Consider the following 15,024-nt stretch of genomic DNA (forward strand, 5'->3'; position numbering starts at 1 on the left):
TAGCTAAATATCAAAATGAAACTTTGTTTTGAAAAGTTAGCAATGTTTCTTAAATGAAACATTTCATGAACAATTTTCTTTTGAATTTTTCTCATTTATTTGGCTGAAGCTATTTGCTGAAATCAATCCAAATTTGTAAATAGATTGAATTGCCCTAAAAATGCATTTTTTGGCAAATAAGGTATTGGACTGAAAAATTTCACCCGGCTCTAGTAGAAAAGTACCAGTGTGTTGTCTCCACTATATGGACAGCCATCTCAAGAGAAAAAGTAAATATCTTCCCCCCCCCACACACACACACTTTTTTTTTTTTTTCCCTTGTGCAATGAAGACATAGTCTTAAATTGGCTCTAAGAGGACTGCAGCAACCACAGTCTCCAGAAGGAATTTTGGTTGAAATCTTGGAAGGTCTCAGGTTTAATATCTGGTCCATGTCAATGGCCCCACCTAGTGGACATTTCTAATATTGCTATATAATGTTTGCCATTTGACAAGGATTGTTTAATTAATGAACTCTCCACTCGTTTCCTGAAGTATGTACCTATGTTTTAGACTATAGTAATGAAATACTTTTGTTCAACTTATGTCTTTCATTTTAAGCACAAAGGGCTGTTGTTGGCCACATCATAATCAGCTCTCACTTAAAGAGCACTGGTGCCAAATATTAGTTGGTTTAACTTACTCAGTCTTCATTGATTCCATAGCATATTAGGTTAGCATGAACATCAGTATTTTAAAAGTTCTAAATGATACTGTCATGAAATGACATTTCTACTAAGCCCAAGTAGTGACTCTGTAGTTAAAAAATTTTTTGGTCAGTTTCCCTTATAAATTTAATTTTGATATTCAGTCTTCCATGTAGCTTATCATGCTCATGCTTAGGACAGAGGTGGGTTTTTTTTGTTTTTTTTAATTCAGTAAATTTAAATTTGGGCTTCAGTCTTAACCTGCCTCTAGTTTTTTAAACAAACATTTTATTGTAATAGTTACAATAAAATCTCTACATAATGCTTGCCTTTTGTTTTCAATAACATATAATTCTAAGACAGAGTGGCACTACACATAATATCGAATGACTAGTAGACTGGAGGTAAATCTGTTATTCATTTTGAAATAATTTATATCGTATATACTGAGATGTCACTCAATGAAAACATGCTTATTTCAAAGCTGAAAAAAGTTAAAATTTCCTGGCCTGTCCTAGTAATAAACCTGTTCTCTGGACCAAGTAGCTTTATAATCTCTATACTGGTGTTCAGGAAAAAAATAGTTTTAACCCTTGTTTAAAAATGGAATATTAATATTTTGTTAATTTTGACTTTTGATGCTAATTTTAAAAGAACAAGGTCATCCTGGTTAAGTGACTCTCTATTTGTTTTCTTTTGGAGACTCTCAAGAAATTTCTTCTCCAGTCCTCTCCTCTCCAAAGATGCATACACAGGCTCAGAAGATTTTTAATACATTATCAGCATCTAGATTACTTTGCAATAGAACACATAATGGAGGAGGCCAACCAATTCAGAACCAGACTTACTCTGCAGCTTTACAGAAAAATAATGGCCAACCTAATGTTAGTTTGAATGTGTCTAAACAAGAAACAATACAAGAGAGTGGCAGAAACCATCCTCCTTCCATTCAGGGACCTGGACCTGAAGAGCAAAGGCCAAATAGCAAAACTTCAGATGTCAGAGAGGTAAATGCTAGAACAGAAGAGTTGGTGATTTCTTTAAAGTGTTTAGTTTCATGATTTATTATTAGATTGAACTATTAAAATGGACAATTACTAAAGACAAAACAATAGCGTTTTGTTTTTCCTCATCCAATACCAATTTGTTTTCGTTACTGCACTGTCTTTATCTTGCCATGAATGAGTGCCCATATATAACATCCACAACCATTATTATAAAATAGTAGTTTAGCTTGCTCATTATCTGATCTGACACTGTAGAATGGTAATACCGAGGAACATGGTTTAGCAGTCAAGTATCAGAGGGGTAGCGGTGTTAGTCTGGATCTGTAAAAGCAGCAAAGAATCCTGTGGCACCTTATAGACTAACAGACGTTTTGGAGCATGAGCTTTCGTGGGTGAATACCCACTTCCTCAGATGCATGTAGTGGAAATTTCCAGGGGCAGGTTATATATATGCTAGCAAGCAAGCTAGAGATAACGAGGTCAGTTCAATCAGGGAGGATGAGGCCCTGTTCTAGCAGTTGAGGTGTGAAAACCAAGAGAGGAGAAACTGGTTTTGTAGTTGGCGAGCCATTCACAGTCTTTGTTCAATCCTGAGCTGATGGTGTCAAATTAAATGACACCACCAGCTCAGGATTGAACAAAGACTGTGAATGGCTCGCCAACTACAGAACCAGTTTCTCCTCTCTTTTTTTTCACACCTCAACTGCTAGAACATGGCCTCATCCTCCCTGATTGAACTGACCTCGTTATCTCTAGCTTGCTTGCTAGCATATATATACCTGCCCCTGGAAATTTCCACTACATGCATCTGAGGAAGTGGGTATTCACCCACGAAAGCTCATGCTGCAAAACGTCTGTTAGTCTATAAGGTGTCACAGGATTCTTTGATGGTTTAGGAGTGACTATTAGTCTACTGATGCAGTAAAAAGACTGAGGATTTTCAAGATGATATACTGACGGTATATGGTAAGGCCCTGTGTGCTTTGTTGTATACTGGACCTAACCTTTGCAGCAAGGCCTCCTGACTTGTGTGGCATAGCAGTGTAGAATTCTGTGTTGCCCTGGAATTTCTGCAGCAGCTTTAAGTTAGTTAATAGATAGAAAAATTGTTAGATCATCCTCTCCAGCTCCCTAAAAATGCAGGATTGTTTTGTTCCTTACAGTAAATAGAAATTGCAGTAAATAGAAATTGTGATAAAGTTGTGGGAGTTGGAAAGAGTCTTTTTTTAAAAAAAAAAAGAAAGCAAATACCCCATGCTTATTCACAATTTGGCTTTGTAGTTCACATCTCAGGGAGATGAATTCCTATCTTGCTCTTGCTATTCTTTGGCTGGAGAAAGGTTTTATTCTGTAGTGGCTGCAACTTCACAAACAGAGACATACTTTTTAAACATGAAAAATTACAATGTACTGAATATTGCAATAGTCGGTAAACATTGCAAAAAGACCCTGTTCTTGCAGAATTAATTTTTATATGTATCAGCACTTCCTGATGATATGGTTGTCGGAGTGAAGATTTTTCTGTGTATGTTTAGTAAAAGCTACTATCTTCCTCCTGAAAATTGTCCTAGAGCAGACTGAGGTAACTGGGCACTGGACCCTTGTCTAAGTTGAGAGGGACTTAGTGTCAGATGGAGATGGAGCTTCACTAAGCTCTGCTGAAATGTAATAGATGCTGATCTGAAAGCTCAAAAAAAACTTTCCATCACTTACAAGTTTTTGCTTTCGCACTTCCCAAACAAAGCAGTACTGTATGTGTATGATGTTTAAAATTCCATTTGTTTTTGCTGTAACCCTATTAAAAAATGTTTAATTACAGTACTTCTCCTGGAGAAAACACATTTTCTCCCTCTGTGTGTATATATTGCACAAGAGAAAACTACATTAAAAATATCAAGCTTGCAAATTCAAATACACAAAAACTTAGAAAATGTTGCCTGGCCCCTTCCATGTATAGGTTATAAATAATACAGTCTTTAATTATGTGATTAAATGCTGTTTTTTCCCCCGCAGATCCCTTGCCTCATTCACTGCAAGGGAACTTGCTCTGGGGATGAATCAGGATCATGTAGTGAAGGAGGCTGTTGTCTGTAGCACTCCTGCCTCATTTGTTGCAGAAGTTGGAGGGTGTGTAGTGAATGAGGCAGGGGATTGCAGGAAGGCAAAGGATGGTCTCGTGGTTAAGGCAGTTGAATTTTGCCCTTAATATTGGATTCTGTCCCTGCCTATGCCTCAGAGTTCCTGTGCAGTGTTAAGCAAGTGACTAATCAAGTGACAGGAATGGTGCATGGCAGTCTGGTCAGCACTAGGAACTGTGAGAGGCTCAAGCATGTTCAGTGAAGATGAAACTTTTGGAGATTATGGTAACAAAAGTCTAGGAAGCCTCTACTGAGCATGTGCAGACTTGTCTCCCACCCTCACCCCCAGAAAGGCTTATAAATTGGTTAGATTTGGGCAAATTTACACAAGGGGGCAAACAATGCATTCCTGACTCAAAGGCCACGTCCCTGTCAAATTTCAAGTCACCGTTGCAAAGCATGAGGATGCTAGAGCTGTTCAGAGAACAGAACATCAGAAGTTATTGACATGGACAAAATGTTGTGTTTTTTTTTCAAGCTGGGTTTTTGGAAATTGCCTAACTATTTTGGCTGCAATTCATCCTCCTTCTCCCCACCCCACCGCCCCAAAAAAAACCAGGCAAAAACACCGAACATATAAAATTTCAATGGAAATGGTTAAAGTTTGGCAAAGTTATAAGCAACTAAAAACAGTGTCTTATAGTGGGAAGTGTCAGGCAACCTTAATAGGCAGTACTACCATCCCTGCATGTAGTGATATTTTACCCTCCCATAAATCAAAAATGTTGACAAAATTGTGATCAGAATTTTTCCTAGACAGTTCACCTTCAGGCAGAAACCAAGCATAGGTATTTTCAGACCAGAAGTTTTCAGAAGTGAGAGAAAACTGGGAGCTATGAAGGAAACTGCATCTTTAAAATTAGCGGATACTATAAGGCCACCACTATAATTTTAGTGTTATTTTCTAAGTGTTTGTTTGTTTGTTTATTTAGTCATAACCAACACAAAATTTGGACCAAAACTACCTAACTCTGTCCCTTTAAATTCCTCTCTTTGTTGCATGTCACATTTCTGCACTTAAAAGGTTATATGGACCAAATTGAAAACATTTGCAGTTCTAGAGCATGAAAGAGATTTTTTTTTTTTTTCAAATTCAGGTGTTTGAAACACATCAAGTAGCAACTCAGTCAGCTAATAAACATCTGTATGAAGCAACACCTATGGAACATCTCCTGGACTTAGTGGACAAATATTGGAATGGTTATAAATCACTCCACTGCAATGAGAAATTTCTTTGTAAGTAAGAAAAAGATATTTTAACAGAGATTAGTGAACAACCTAAGATCTATATAAGTGATGTATAGAAAAATAATTATTTATTGGGGCTTGCTTGGAAACAAGAGCTTTGTATATTAATAGATTAGTGTGTTTTCAGGTTTTGTGAGTTTGCGATATAATTCCATCCTGACTAATGTAATTTAAATGATAGATTTTAGCCTCTGTCTTTGGCATGATAATCAATCAGATTTCCAGCACCTAATCCGATAATAATAATCCATTCAACACATTATGGACAGAAAACCAACATAAACAATTCCACATCAGTGCATAATGTGGCTTTTATTTTACTTATTCATTGGACGTGAAAACCAGAAGTGAATAAAAATACAGCATTAGAACAGTGGTCTCAGGCCAGACAGAAGTAAGATGTTGCACCACTGTTAGACCAACTAGCTTTGATCTTAATTTAGGACTATATTACAAACCAGCAGCACACTAATGTAAGAGGGCACAGGGTGCCTCTTTGTTTTTCTGGATCAGATACTCACATAATGGGGAACAGCACAGCAAGGGAAGCATACTCTTCAGAACCACTGGGGCCCCTGCTTTGTGCAAATGGATGGGAGGGGGAAGAGCAGAGTGAATGCTTGGCTTCCCTTACCTCCTTGTCTTTTTAATTTTACCCCACCTTAGGTACAGTACTGCTGTAATGGATCTACTAGTATTTGTATTGCTAAGATGCCTAAGTTATATAACTTCACCTTTGCAGATAGAGGTCTATAAGATCATGACTAGTGTGGAGAATGTGCCTAAGGAAGTGTTATTTACCCCTTCACATAAACACAATAACTGAGGGAGGGGGCATGTCACCCAATAAAATTAATAGGAGGCATGTTTATAAACAAATGGAAGTACTGCGTCACACAACACAGTCTACCCGTGGAACTTGTTGAGGGGATGTTGTGAAAGTCTGAGTCATTTGGCATTCGCCATTGTCAGAAGGCTGTATACTGGGCTAGATGGACCATTAGTCTGACCCAATATGGCCATTCGTCTATAAGTAGAATGAACAATATTAAATAGGAAAAGAGTGATGCAACTCGGATATTTACAGTTCAAAACTTCTGTGTTCTGTGAAATATCAGAATTTCCATGTAGGTTAGAAGTCACTTAGATCCTGATGAGTGCAGATGAATGTTATGAGAATGCATAATTAAGCCACAGGTAGGGCTACTGAGCATGGTGCTTTTTCTAAAAAAAATCGTTTTGTGTATGTGACAGAATGTATCCATGTCCACATCCTACACATTATTGTAATAATCTTTTATGTACAATGTATGCCTTGTGGGATATCATTTGAAAACTCATAATTTCCTGGATGTTATTGTCCCGATAAAATGTGTGTGGCAATATTGCATGTGAAGTTACAAGATTTCACTGTATGTTATTAACACATGTTCCAAACTGAGATTGACAAACAGCTCTCTCTCAAACAAAGGAATGTATGCTGTACTTTGTTTACTGCTTAAATGCAAATTGAGTCATCAAGCAGGAAGGGTAACAAAGGGTGCTTAAACAGGCTAGGAAAAGCAGCAGGGAACATCCTTCTCTGTAGTCTGTCTCCTGAATCTCAGCTGGAAATGTTTTTCAAGAGGGAGACTATAAAAAGGAGGGACAAACACCCTAAGAGGATCTCTTTCAACCCCCCATCCTCCCACTATTGTATTCATGGCACCAGAAGTGACAAAGGAAGCATTTGTTGGACTGGAGAAGCGATCCTGACCTAAGAATTTAAGTCAGTAAGACTGCTGAAAGCATATGGTGAGAAACTTTGCTTGAACCTGTTATAGATTAAGTTAGGCACCGGCAGTGTGTTAACTTTATTTTCTTGTAACCTTTTCTGACTTTTGTGCCCCATTACTTGTACTCACTTAAAGTCTCTTTGTCATTAAACTTGTTTTATTGTTTGATCTAATCCAGTGTGTTTAAATGGAAGGGTCTGGGAAACTTCATTTGGGGTGGCACGTTATGTGCATATTATTTCTATTAAAGCAATAACAGACTTGTAGTGTCAGGAGAGGGCTGGGTAGTACAGGACATATATTTCTGGGGGAAAATCTAAGACTGGGTGAGCGTTGGGGTCGCCTGCAGTATAACCAAGGCTGGTAGGTTGGCTGCAGCACACAGACAGACATAGCTGGGAGTGACGTGCATGCTGTAGGCTACAGCAGCAAAGCATTGCAAAGGGCACCCTAGGTTAGAAGTCAGGGATGACACAGCTGTCCATTGTCTGGATTGTAGCCTGATATATCACAGTGTAGTAAACCAAAGGGAGTAGGTGCTGCAGGCTATTTTGTTTGTGAACTGTCTTTATCATATATCATGAGGAATGGAGCTGCTGCCTGTGTGGGTACAATTTTCGTGGAACCCTCAATACGTTCCTGCGGCAGTGCCCTGCCCTCAAGCCGTATGTCTGTCTGCAAGACTGTCCTGGTGTGGCTATCTTTCTCCTAAGTGCAACTCTTGCACACACTTGAATGAGCCACTGCTGCTGGTTGGCTATGGGAGTAACTGAAAATCCTACAAATGCGCCATTAAACGTGTAATTTGCATTGGCTGGATTTTGAGTACTTGCATGATTTATTACATAATACAGTTTTGATATTATCTTTTCATTGCAGAAATGTAGCAGTAGGATGTTATCAAGTTTACAGGAAAGCAATTTTCTTCAGTCCAGTTACACTTACTGAGCCAAATTCGGCAATAAATTACTGTAGCATAATTTCAGATCAATTCCATTGAAGTCAATAGAAATCATTGATTAGATTTTACACCATTATCACCAACTACAGACATTGTTTGAGACCCTTGCCTAATCTGCTCTATTCTGTTTTTAATTCACAGCTCAGGCAGGACCTGTTTTGTCTGCAATGCAGAAATCTGCACCTGCAGATCAACAAAAAGATTCTGCAACAATGTGTCAGGAGGTGAATAATCTGGTAGAGAAAAAGATTTTACAAAGTCGTTTGTCTGAACAAGATCAACAATACAACACAAAGATTAATGGTCTGATGTCAGAACTGAGCAACTCTCAAAAAGACATGGTGATTATGGCACTTCTATTTTCTTCTAATGATTCTGTGGTGTGGATGAAATTGAATGCACATGTGGTAACAGTAAAGTGTTTAATCATATCTGAGTTTCAAACCAACACAATTCTTTTATTAAAAATAACACCCGGAGGGGAGAGTCAAACAAAAAAACCCATCAGCACTTAGGGGGTAGGGGAAGGGATGGTCCCAGGAGGACGTGAGGTCCCAGGATGGCTAAAGATTTGTGTATGTTCAGGGATCATATCCAACCTTCTCCTTTGCTGAAGTACAGTACTCACTGCACTGTAATTCAGAGCTAAATTGCAGAGGGACGGGTGTTGAGTGCAGTGGGTACTGGGAGTCAACAGTGCTGGACTGTGATTGGGGAGGAGTGGAATGCTGCACGTACAGACTGGAGCCAGGAGCTTGATAAGAGTGTATTGGCCGTGTGTGTGTGGGGTGCATGGGAAAGAGTTTTGCAACAGCAACTGCAGGGGAAGCGGGCACGGAGCTGCTCAGTTTGCAGTGCTAGTATTGCCTACAGTGTGTCCATTTGGAGCTCCATAATGTTTAAGAGCCGCTCCGCGGCTTCATTCTGGCGCCCTGCATTCTCCTTTCGATCCCTCTTCTCGCTGTCCCGCCACTCCTTCAATTCCTGTTTTTTGGCCGTGGAGTGCATGATAACATGACGCAGAAAATCCTTAGTTCTTTGTGGCCATTTTCTAATTCTGCGCAGCCGTTCAGCTGGTGATAACAAGGGAGAGGCTGGGCTCCCAAGGCCATCTCTGTGAAGTTTAAATGCAACATTTTACAGAAGCAGTATTGTTTGCAACACACAGACCACTAATTCAATGATTTGAAACACAACCAATACTCACATACCTGTCACTAACTGGCTGACCCCAGGCAAGCACACATGAACCACAAGATCCCCAAAATGGTGAGTAGCCGCAGGGGCAGGGGAAATCACTCTTCCCAGACCCTGTTTTACACTGGCACATGGCTCTTGGGGAGAGCCAGCACTGTAGGGGGAGCCTGATAATCATTCCTGGCCTCACATTTTCCACAGAATGTGATCATTATGGAAGATATCTCACTGCTGAGGGTGAGCAGGGAATCAAGGGAGGGTCTTCTCCAAGACTGCAGCTTCCACCCTGGCCCTTATGCGGCTCGCCTGTGTGCAGCAATGGGTCCCCTTCACCCCCCTGTGATGGCACAGTAGCACGGGAAAGCTACTGTTAACGGAGCAAGAAACAAAGCAGCTCTGCCAAAGAACCTGCAGCAGTGGATTGCCCAGCATCTCTGAGTGTTTCCTGGAGATCTGAGGCAGATTCCCATGAAGTGAGAGAGTCAGTCAGCACCCTGTTCCGCCAGCATGTGGTGGCACATGCATCATACAGACACAAGTCTACTTTCTGCAACCCTTCTGCCCCCAACAACTTGCCTCAGCGATTCCCAAAATCAAATCCACTTACTGGGGCCTCTTCTCCTGTTGGCGCTTCGACAAGCTCCGACAGCTGTGACTGGCTAGCCTCCTTCAGGGTAGAAAAGAGTTCCTGGCTGCATGCATCTCTGACCTCCAAATCATCCTCTGCCTCTGGGTCGTCCTTCACATCCTCGTCCAAGATTTCCTCCTCCTGGCCCGTTCCACTCTTGACTGGCACGTGAACCAACAAGTATCCACTGTGACCTTCGCAGTGGAGGTGGGGTCGCCACAGAGTATCCCGTCCGGCTCTTTGTAGAACCGGCAGCTAGTGGACGCAGCACCGGACCAGCAATTTTCCTCCCGCAGCTTGTGGTAGGTGTTCCGCAGCTCCTTCACTTTGACCCTGAACTGGAGTATGTCCCTGTCATAGCCCCTTTCTGTCATGCATTGTGAAATCTGTCCATAGGTATCCTAATTCCTACAGCTGGAGTGCAGCTGGGACTAGACAGCCTCCTCTCCCCAAATGCTGATGAGGTCCAGCAGCTCAGCATTGCTCCAAGAGGGGGATTGCCTGGTGCGTGGAGCAGGCATGGTCACCTGGAAAGATGTGCTGAGACCACTGCATGCATCACCAAGCAAACAGGAAGGGGACTTTCAAAATTCCAAAAGAATTTACGGCGTGGGGACGACGGTTGGTCACCTGAGGTCAGAGCAGTAGAATTCAAACCAATGACCAGAGAGGTGAGAACTGGCATTGTGGGACACATCCCAGAGACCAATTGCAGTGCTGTAATCAACCACAGTGTCTGCACTGTCACCGTGGCACTAAACCCCTGGCGCAGAAAGCTGATGCCTCTTGTTGGGGTGGTGTGTGTGTTTTTTTGTTTGGGTTATTTTACTGCACTGGCTGCAACTGCGCAGTTTCTGCACACTGAGTGGCTTGGCAGTGTGTACACCTCGGGAGTTACAATGCAGAAAGCTGCTTTACTGCGCAGAAACTTGCCAGTGTAGACAGGGCCTAAGGCTGCTAGGAGCTCACAGCTTACTCTGGACTAGCAACTCCTTAATCAATACCCTCCTACAAACATATTTCCTTATCCCTTTCTCTAGTGAGCACTCGAAAAAATTTGCTACATTTTCTTTATGAAAAAAAAGGGCAGTTTCTGGTTCAAGCCCAGGTACCTCCATTCTCTCTCTAAATTAGAGATTTCAGCTTGGCATCCAGTTCACTGATCGCCTCTCCTTCCGGCCCCCTATGCCTTTCTAACCTTGCATGTCACACTTCCAACAAGATACCTCTTCCTGTCTCACTCAAAAATCCTGACTAGCTCCTCCCCACTTGCTAATGACCATCTTGTTTCGAACCTCCTTTCTCAGCAAGGCTCTGAGAAAAGGCTGTCTCTTCTTTCTGCATTCCAGCACCTAGTTAACTCATTTGCAAATCTCACAACAGTGAGACTGCCCTTTTGGTAATTTACTCTCCTTGCCTCATCTCATCCCCCTATCGTCTCATCAAACTTGACCTACTGAGCACATCATTCTTGATATATTGCTATTCTGTTAGAATTATTTGCCTCTGGGGAAAAGTGGGTTTGTCCAGTTTCATCCTCCAGTTTGAACTGAGTTTCTTCTGTTGCTCTTGGTAGAAGTGAAGCTTTCTTCAGAATGTCTTCTATTTCCATTACAGAGAGCCACAAGGCTCTGTCCGTGGCCCTCTCCCTCTGGGGCATCTCACTGATAGCTGTGATATCCTGGGTTGAAGCTACAAAGTGGGTAACCAGCACCATATTAATCTTGATTTATTGTCCAATTCCTCCACCTCCCATCTGTTCAGTTGACACAGATGTTTTTGTTGCCTCCATGTAAAATTTTACAAGGTTTTGTGCACATTTGAGCAGGCAATCAGGTGTTTGCACATGCTATTGGGTGGGTATTTAGATACATCTATTGTGCATATAAAAACCTGATTTGCACGCAGAAGTTGGCATTCAGATGTACGATTGCCTTAGGCTGTGCTTTATGAAAACATAGGCACTACAGAGAGCTTTTGCTATTAGAATAAACAAAGAATAAAACAGCAAGATAAAGAGGGAAGCAGGTTAAACAGAAAAATAAGGCTTGTATAATTGTACTCCATAGGATATGGGTGCAATGGAGAGGCAAGTGAGTCTACAAATATTTTAAGTATTGGTGGACTCCATACCAAAGCCCCTGCTTGAGTGTGTAATCTGAACTCTTTTGGAAATCTAGGTTTAATTACACTTGCTTTCTGATCAAACTTCCAGTAGCGTCCTATCATATCAAATGGTCAGACAATTCAGAGGAAAGATTCAGATGATCTTCTTTTTGCTTATTAACATGCACTGCGTAAGCAGTTTGTATCAACTTTTTTCCTCTTCAAGTGAAATACATTGATGCCAAGACTAAATAGTTACTAAATTTAAAAATGTCTAATTACCTTTATTTTTATGAAATACATTGTGTGTGTTTTAGAGGGATTGAACCACTTTTCTCCCTCCAATTTTTAATACTATGATAGGCTTTCATCCTCTGAAATTGAGGATTTAACAGTGATCATGCCTAATCTTTCCAGTTTTGCCTAGATAATGTTACTCCGATGTTTGTGGCATTTCTTGTATGTCCATATGCTTAGTATAGGGAGTACTGCAAATATTAAAGAAGGTCATTTATGGCATTTGACACATTTTTAAGCTTGACCACTGTGTATATACGCACTGGGCAGCTTTTTCATAGAATCTAGAAGAGACTTATTTTCTTTCAGACAGTTTAACAGTGCCCATACTTAAAATAAACTGAATAAATAATAGTATCAAATACTTTACTAAAATGCAAATATCTGTCTTTTTCATCCCTTTAATTTTGTAATTTCATCAAAAAAGCATTCAAGTTTATCTGAATTTGTTCTTTTTGTGAATCCATGTGGATTATTCCTGGTGTTCCATTTTCCTCGTAAAACAATGGTTCTGAATTTTGGGCTCATGGTCCAAAAGTAGGTTGCCAACCCTTCCCCCATCCCACATGGCAAGAGTTGTTTTCTATATAATCTAAACTTGATGTGAAAATGTTTATTGCTTGGTTGTAAAATTAGCTAGCTGAATGTAAATGGTTGCAGTAATAAGATTTGAGTGTACAGTTTTTGGGACTAGGCAATTTTCAAAGTTCCCAAGGTGTGTAATTTATACCTTGATATATTTTAAAGTGTGCTATTTGTCACATTTGTTTTCTGAAGGTAAAGATCTGCTTTGGCTCAGTATGGCACAATGAATTTAAAATTAAGTTCTTATTTATTATTGCACATCGATTTGCTTTAGTTTGATTTTGGGGTCTCAGAAGGAAAAAGGGGTGTTAAAGGGTTATAGGTGGAGGAAGATTGAGATCTAAGATCCAAATCCTGCTTTCCAGCATGCAGCCTGAATGTTGGTCCTCGCTTTGACAGAAGGAACACTCACCTGTTCAGCAAAGTGGCTTTGCAACTCCTCTGTGGCCAATATTGCATTAGATATCACAGTCATAACTTACTCTTTCCACATTCAAGAGGAATGAGAAATTCATGTAGTAACAAATCTTCTGGTCCCTTCCATGGCTAGTCCATCACGTGCTCCATGCATAGTGACTGAACATTTTCCTTTGACCCTAGAGATTTTTTCTGACTGGGTAAGGCTTTTGGTATCAAGTGAGGTCTCAATTTAATGGAATACGCTTTGCATGTTCTGAACAAGATCCAGTGTAGATATCTAGTCTTATCAGGTGATGTGTACACCTAAGCCATTCTGTCCTAGGCCTCTGTGGGTATATCTAAACTACAGTTGGACACCCTCAGCTGACTTGGACTTGCAGGGCTTGGGTTGTGATGCTGTTTAACTGCAGTGTAGGTTTCCAGGCTAGCTCTAGGACCCTCCCACGTCATGGGGTCCTAGAGCCCAGGCTCCAGTCTGAACCCAGAAGTCTGCTGCAATTAAAACAGCCTCTTAGCCCAAGTCCCATGAGTCCATGTCAGCTGCCAGGGGCCAGCTGCAGGTTTTTAATTGCAGTGTAGACGTACCCTCAGACAGTTCCCACCTTAGGTACCCCCTTGTGACACTACTCATCCTGTCATGGGGGTCTCTGACAGTCAGTTGCCACCTCTCACAGGATCTGATGCAGTGGTGCTTTAGCCCTCTGGCTAAGGCACTCAAGTCCTAAGAGTTAAGAACTCAAAACAGGGTCATCTGAGAGTCTTCAGCAGGACTCTGCCCTTCTATTCCAGGATTGTCTTCAACGAACCACTCCTTTTGATCAGTTTCCCTGGGCCCAGTCATCCCGTCTGGTGGGAGACTTGTCCAGCCATCATGAGGTCCTGTCCTCCAAGGTGCTTGCATCCCCTCCCAGCTTGGAAAATGGAGTGGAGAGTGTGCTTATAAAATCTGCAGATGGCCCCAAGCTGGAAGGGGTTGCATGTGCTTTGGAGAACAGGATTAGAATTCAAAGTGACCTTGATAAATTGGAGAATTTGTCTGAAAACAAAGATGACATTCAATAAAGACAAGTACAAAGTACTACCCTTAAGAAGGCTGGAGGAGGAGGTGACAGAGATCAAATACACAACTACAAAATCAGATTACTGGTTAGGCAGTGGTACTGCAGAAGAGGACCTAGGGGGTCATAGTGGATCTCAAATATGAGCAGTTGCAGTGATGCAGTTGCAGAAAATGCTAATATCATTCAGAGGTGTATCAACAGTAGTGTGATAAGTAAGACACTGGAGATAATAGTCCCATTCTACTTGGCCCTGGTGAGACCCAGCTGTGTCCAGTTTTGAGCACCACACTTGAAGAAAGATGTGGACAAATTGGAGCAAGTCCAGAGGAGAGCAACTAAAACGAAATGTTTAGAAGAGCTGACCTCTGAGGAAAGGTTGAACGTTATCTTTAGTCTTGAGAAAAGAAGACTGAGGGGAAACCTCGTAAGTCTTGAGACAAGTTGAGGTGTTACAAGAGAGGACAGTAATCAATTGCTCTCAGTGCCCACTGAAGGTAGGGCAAGTATTAATGGGCTTAATCTGCAGCAAGAGAGATTTAGTTTAAATATCATAGGGGGGAAAAAAACCTTCCTAAACTATAAGGACAGTTAAGTACTGGAATAGGCTTCCAAGGAAAGTTTTGGAATTCCTGTCATTGGAGATTTTTAAGACCAGATTATTCAAACATATCAGGGATGGTATAGGTATACTTGGTCCTGCCTCAGCATGAGGTTGCGGGGGGCTGGACTAGATGACCTGTCAAGGTCCCTTCCAGCCCTACATTTTTATGGTTCTGTCTCTCAGACTCTTGGTTGTAACGCAGCTTACTTCATAGAGAGAGAAGCAGAGCTCTAGTCCCCTTCCTGTTCAAGCAGGAACAGAGCTAGAATTCGTTTTAACTCCACTCCACACCTGACATCTACTGCAGGTGTAGC

At 41.2% G+C, this 15,024-nt stretch overlaps 1 protein-coding gene across 4 annotated transcripts in view; it reads left to right on the forward strand.

Moving 5' to 3' along the window:
- CEP72 (centrosomal protein 72) overlaps positions 1-15,024 on the forward strand; it is a 72,891-nt gene that overhangs the window by 20,101 nt on the left and 37,766 nt on the right. For all 4 annotated transcript variants that reach the window (XR_003998926.1, XR_003998927.1, XM_030551546.1 and 1 more), the window contains exons 9-11: positions 1,389-1,693; positions 4,929-5,067; positions 7,957-8,156. Coding sequence is in view for 2 of the 4 variants with exons in the window: in XM_030551546.1 (XP_030407406.1) it covers positions 1,389-1,693; positions 4,929-5,067; positions 7,957-8,156 (644 nt within the window). In the remaining 2 variants the exon portion in view is untranslated. The remainder of the gene's footprint in view (positions 1-1,388; positions 1,694-4,928; positions 5,068-7,956; positions 8,157-15,024) is intronic.

The sequence above is a fragment of the Gopherus evgoodei genome, chromosome 2 (assembly GCF_007399415.2).
Source record: "Gopherus evgoodei ecotype Sinaloan lineage chromosome 2, rGopEvg1_v1.p, whole genome shotgun sequence".
Lineage (NCBI taxonomy): Eukaryota > Metazoa > Chordata > Testudines > Testudinidae > Gopherus > Gopherus evgoodei.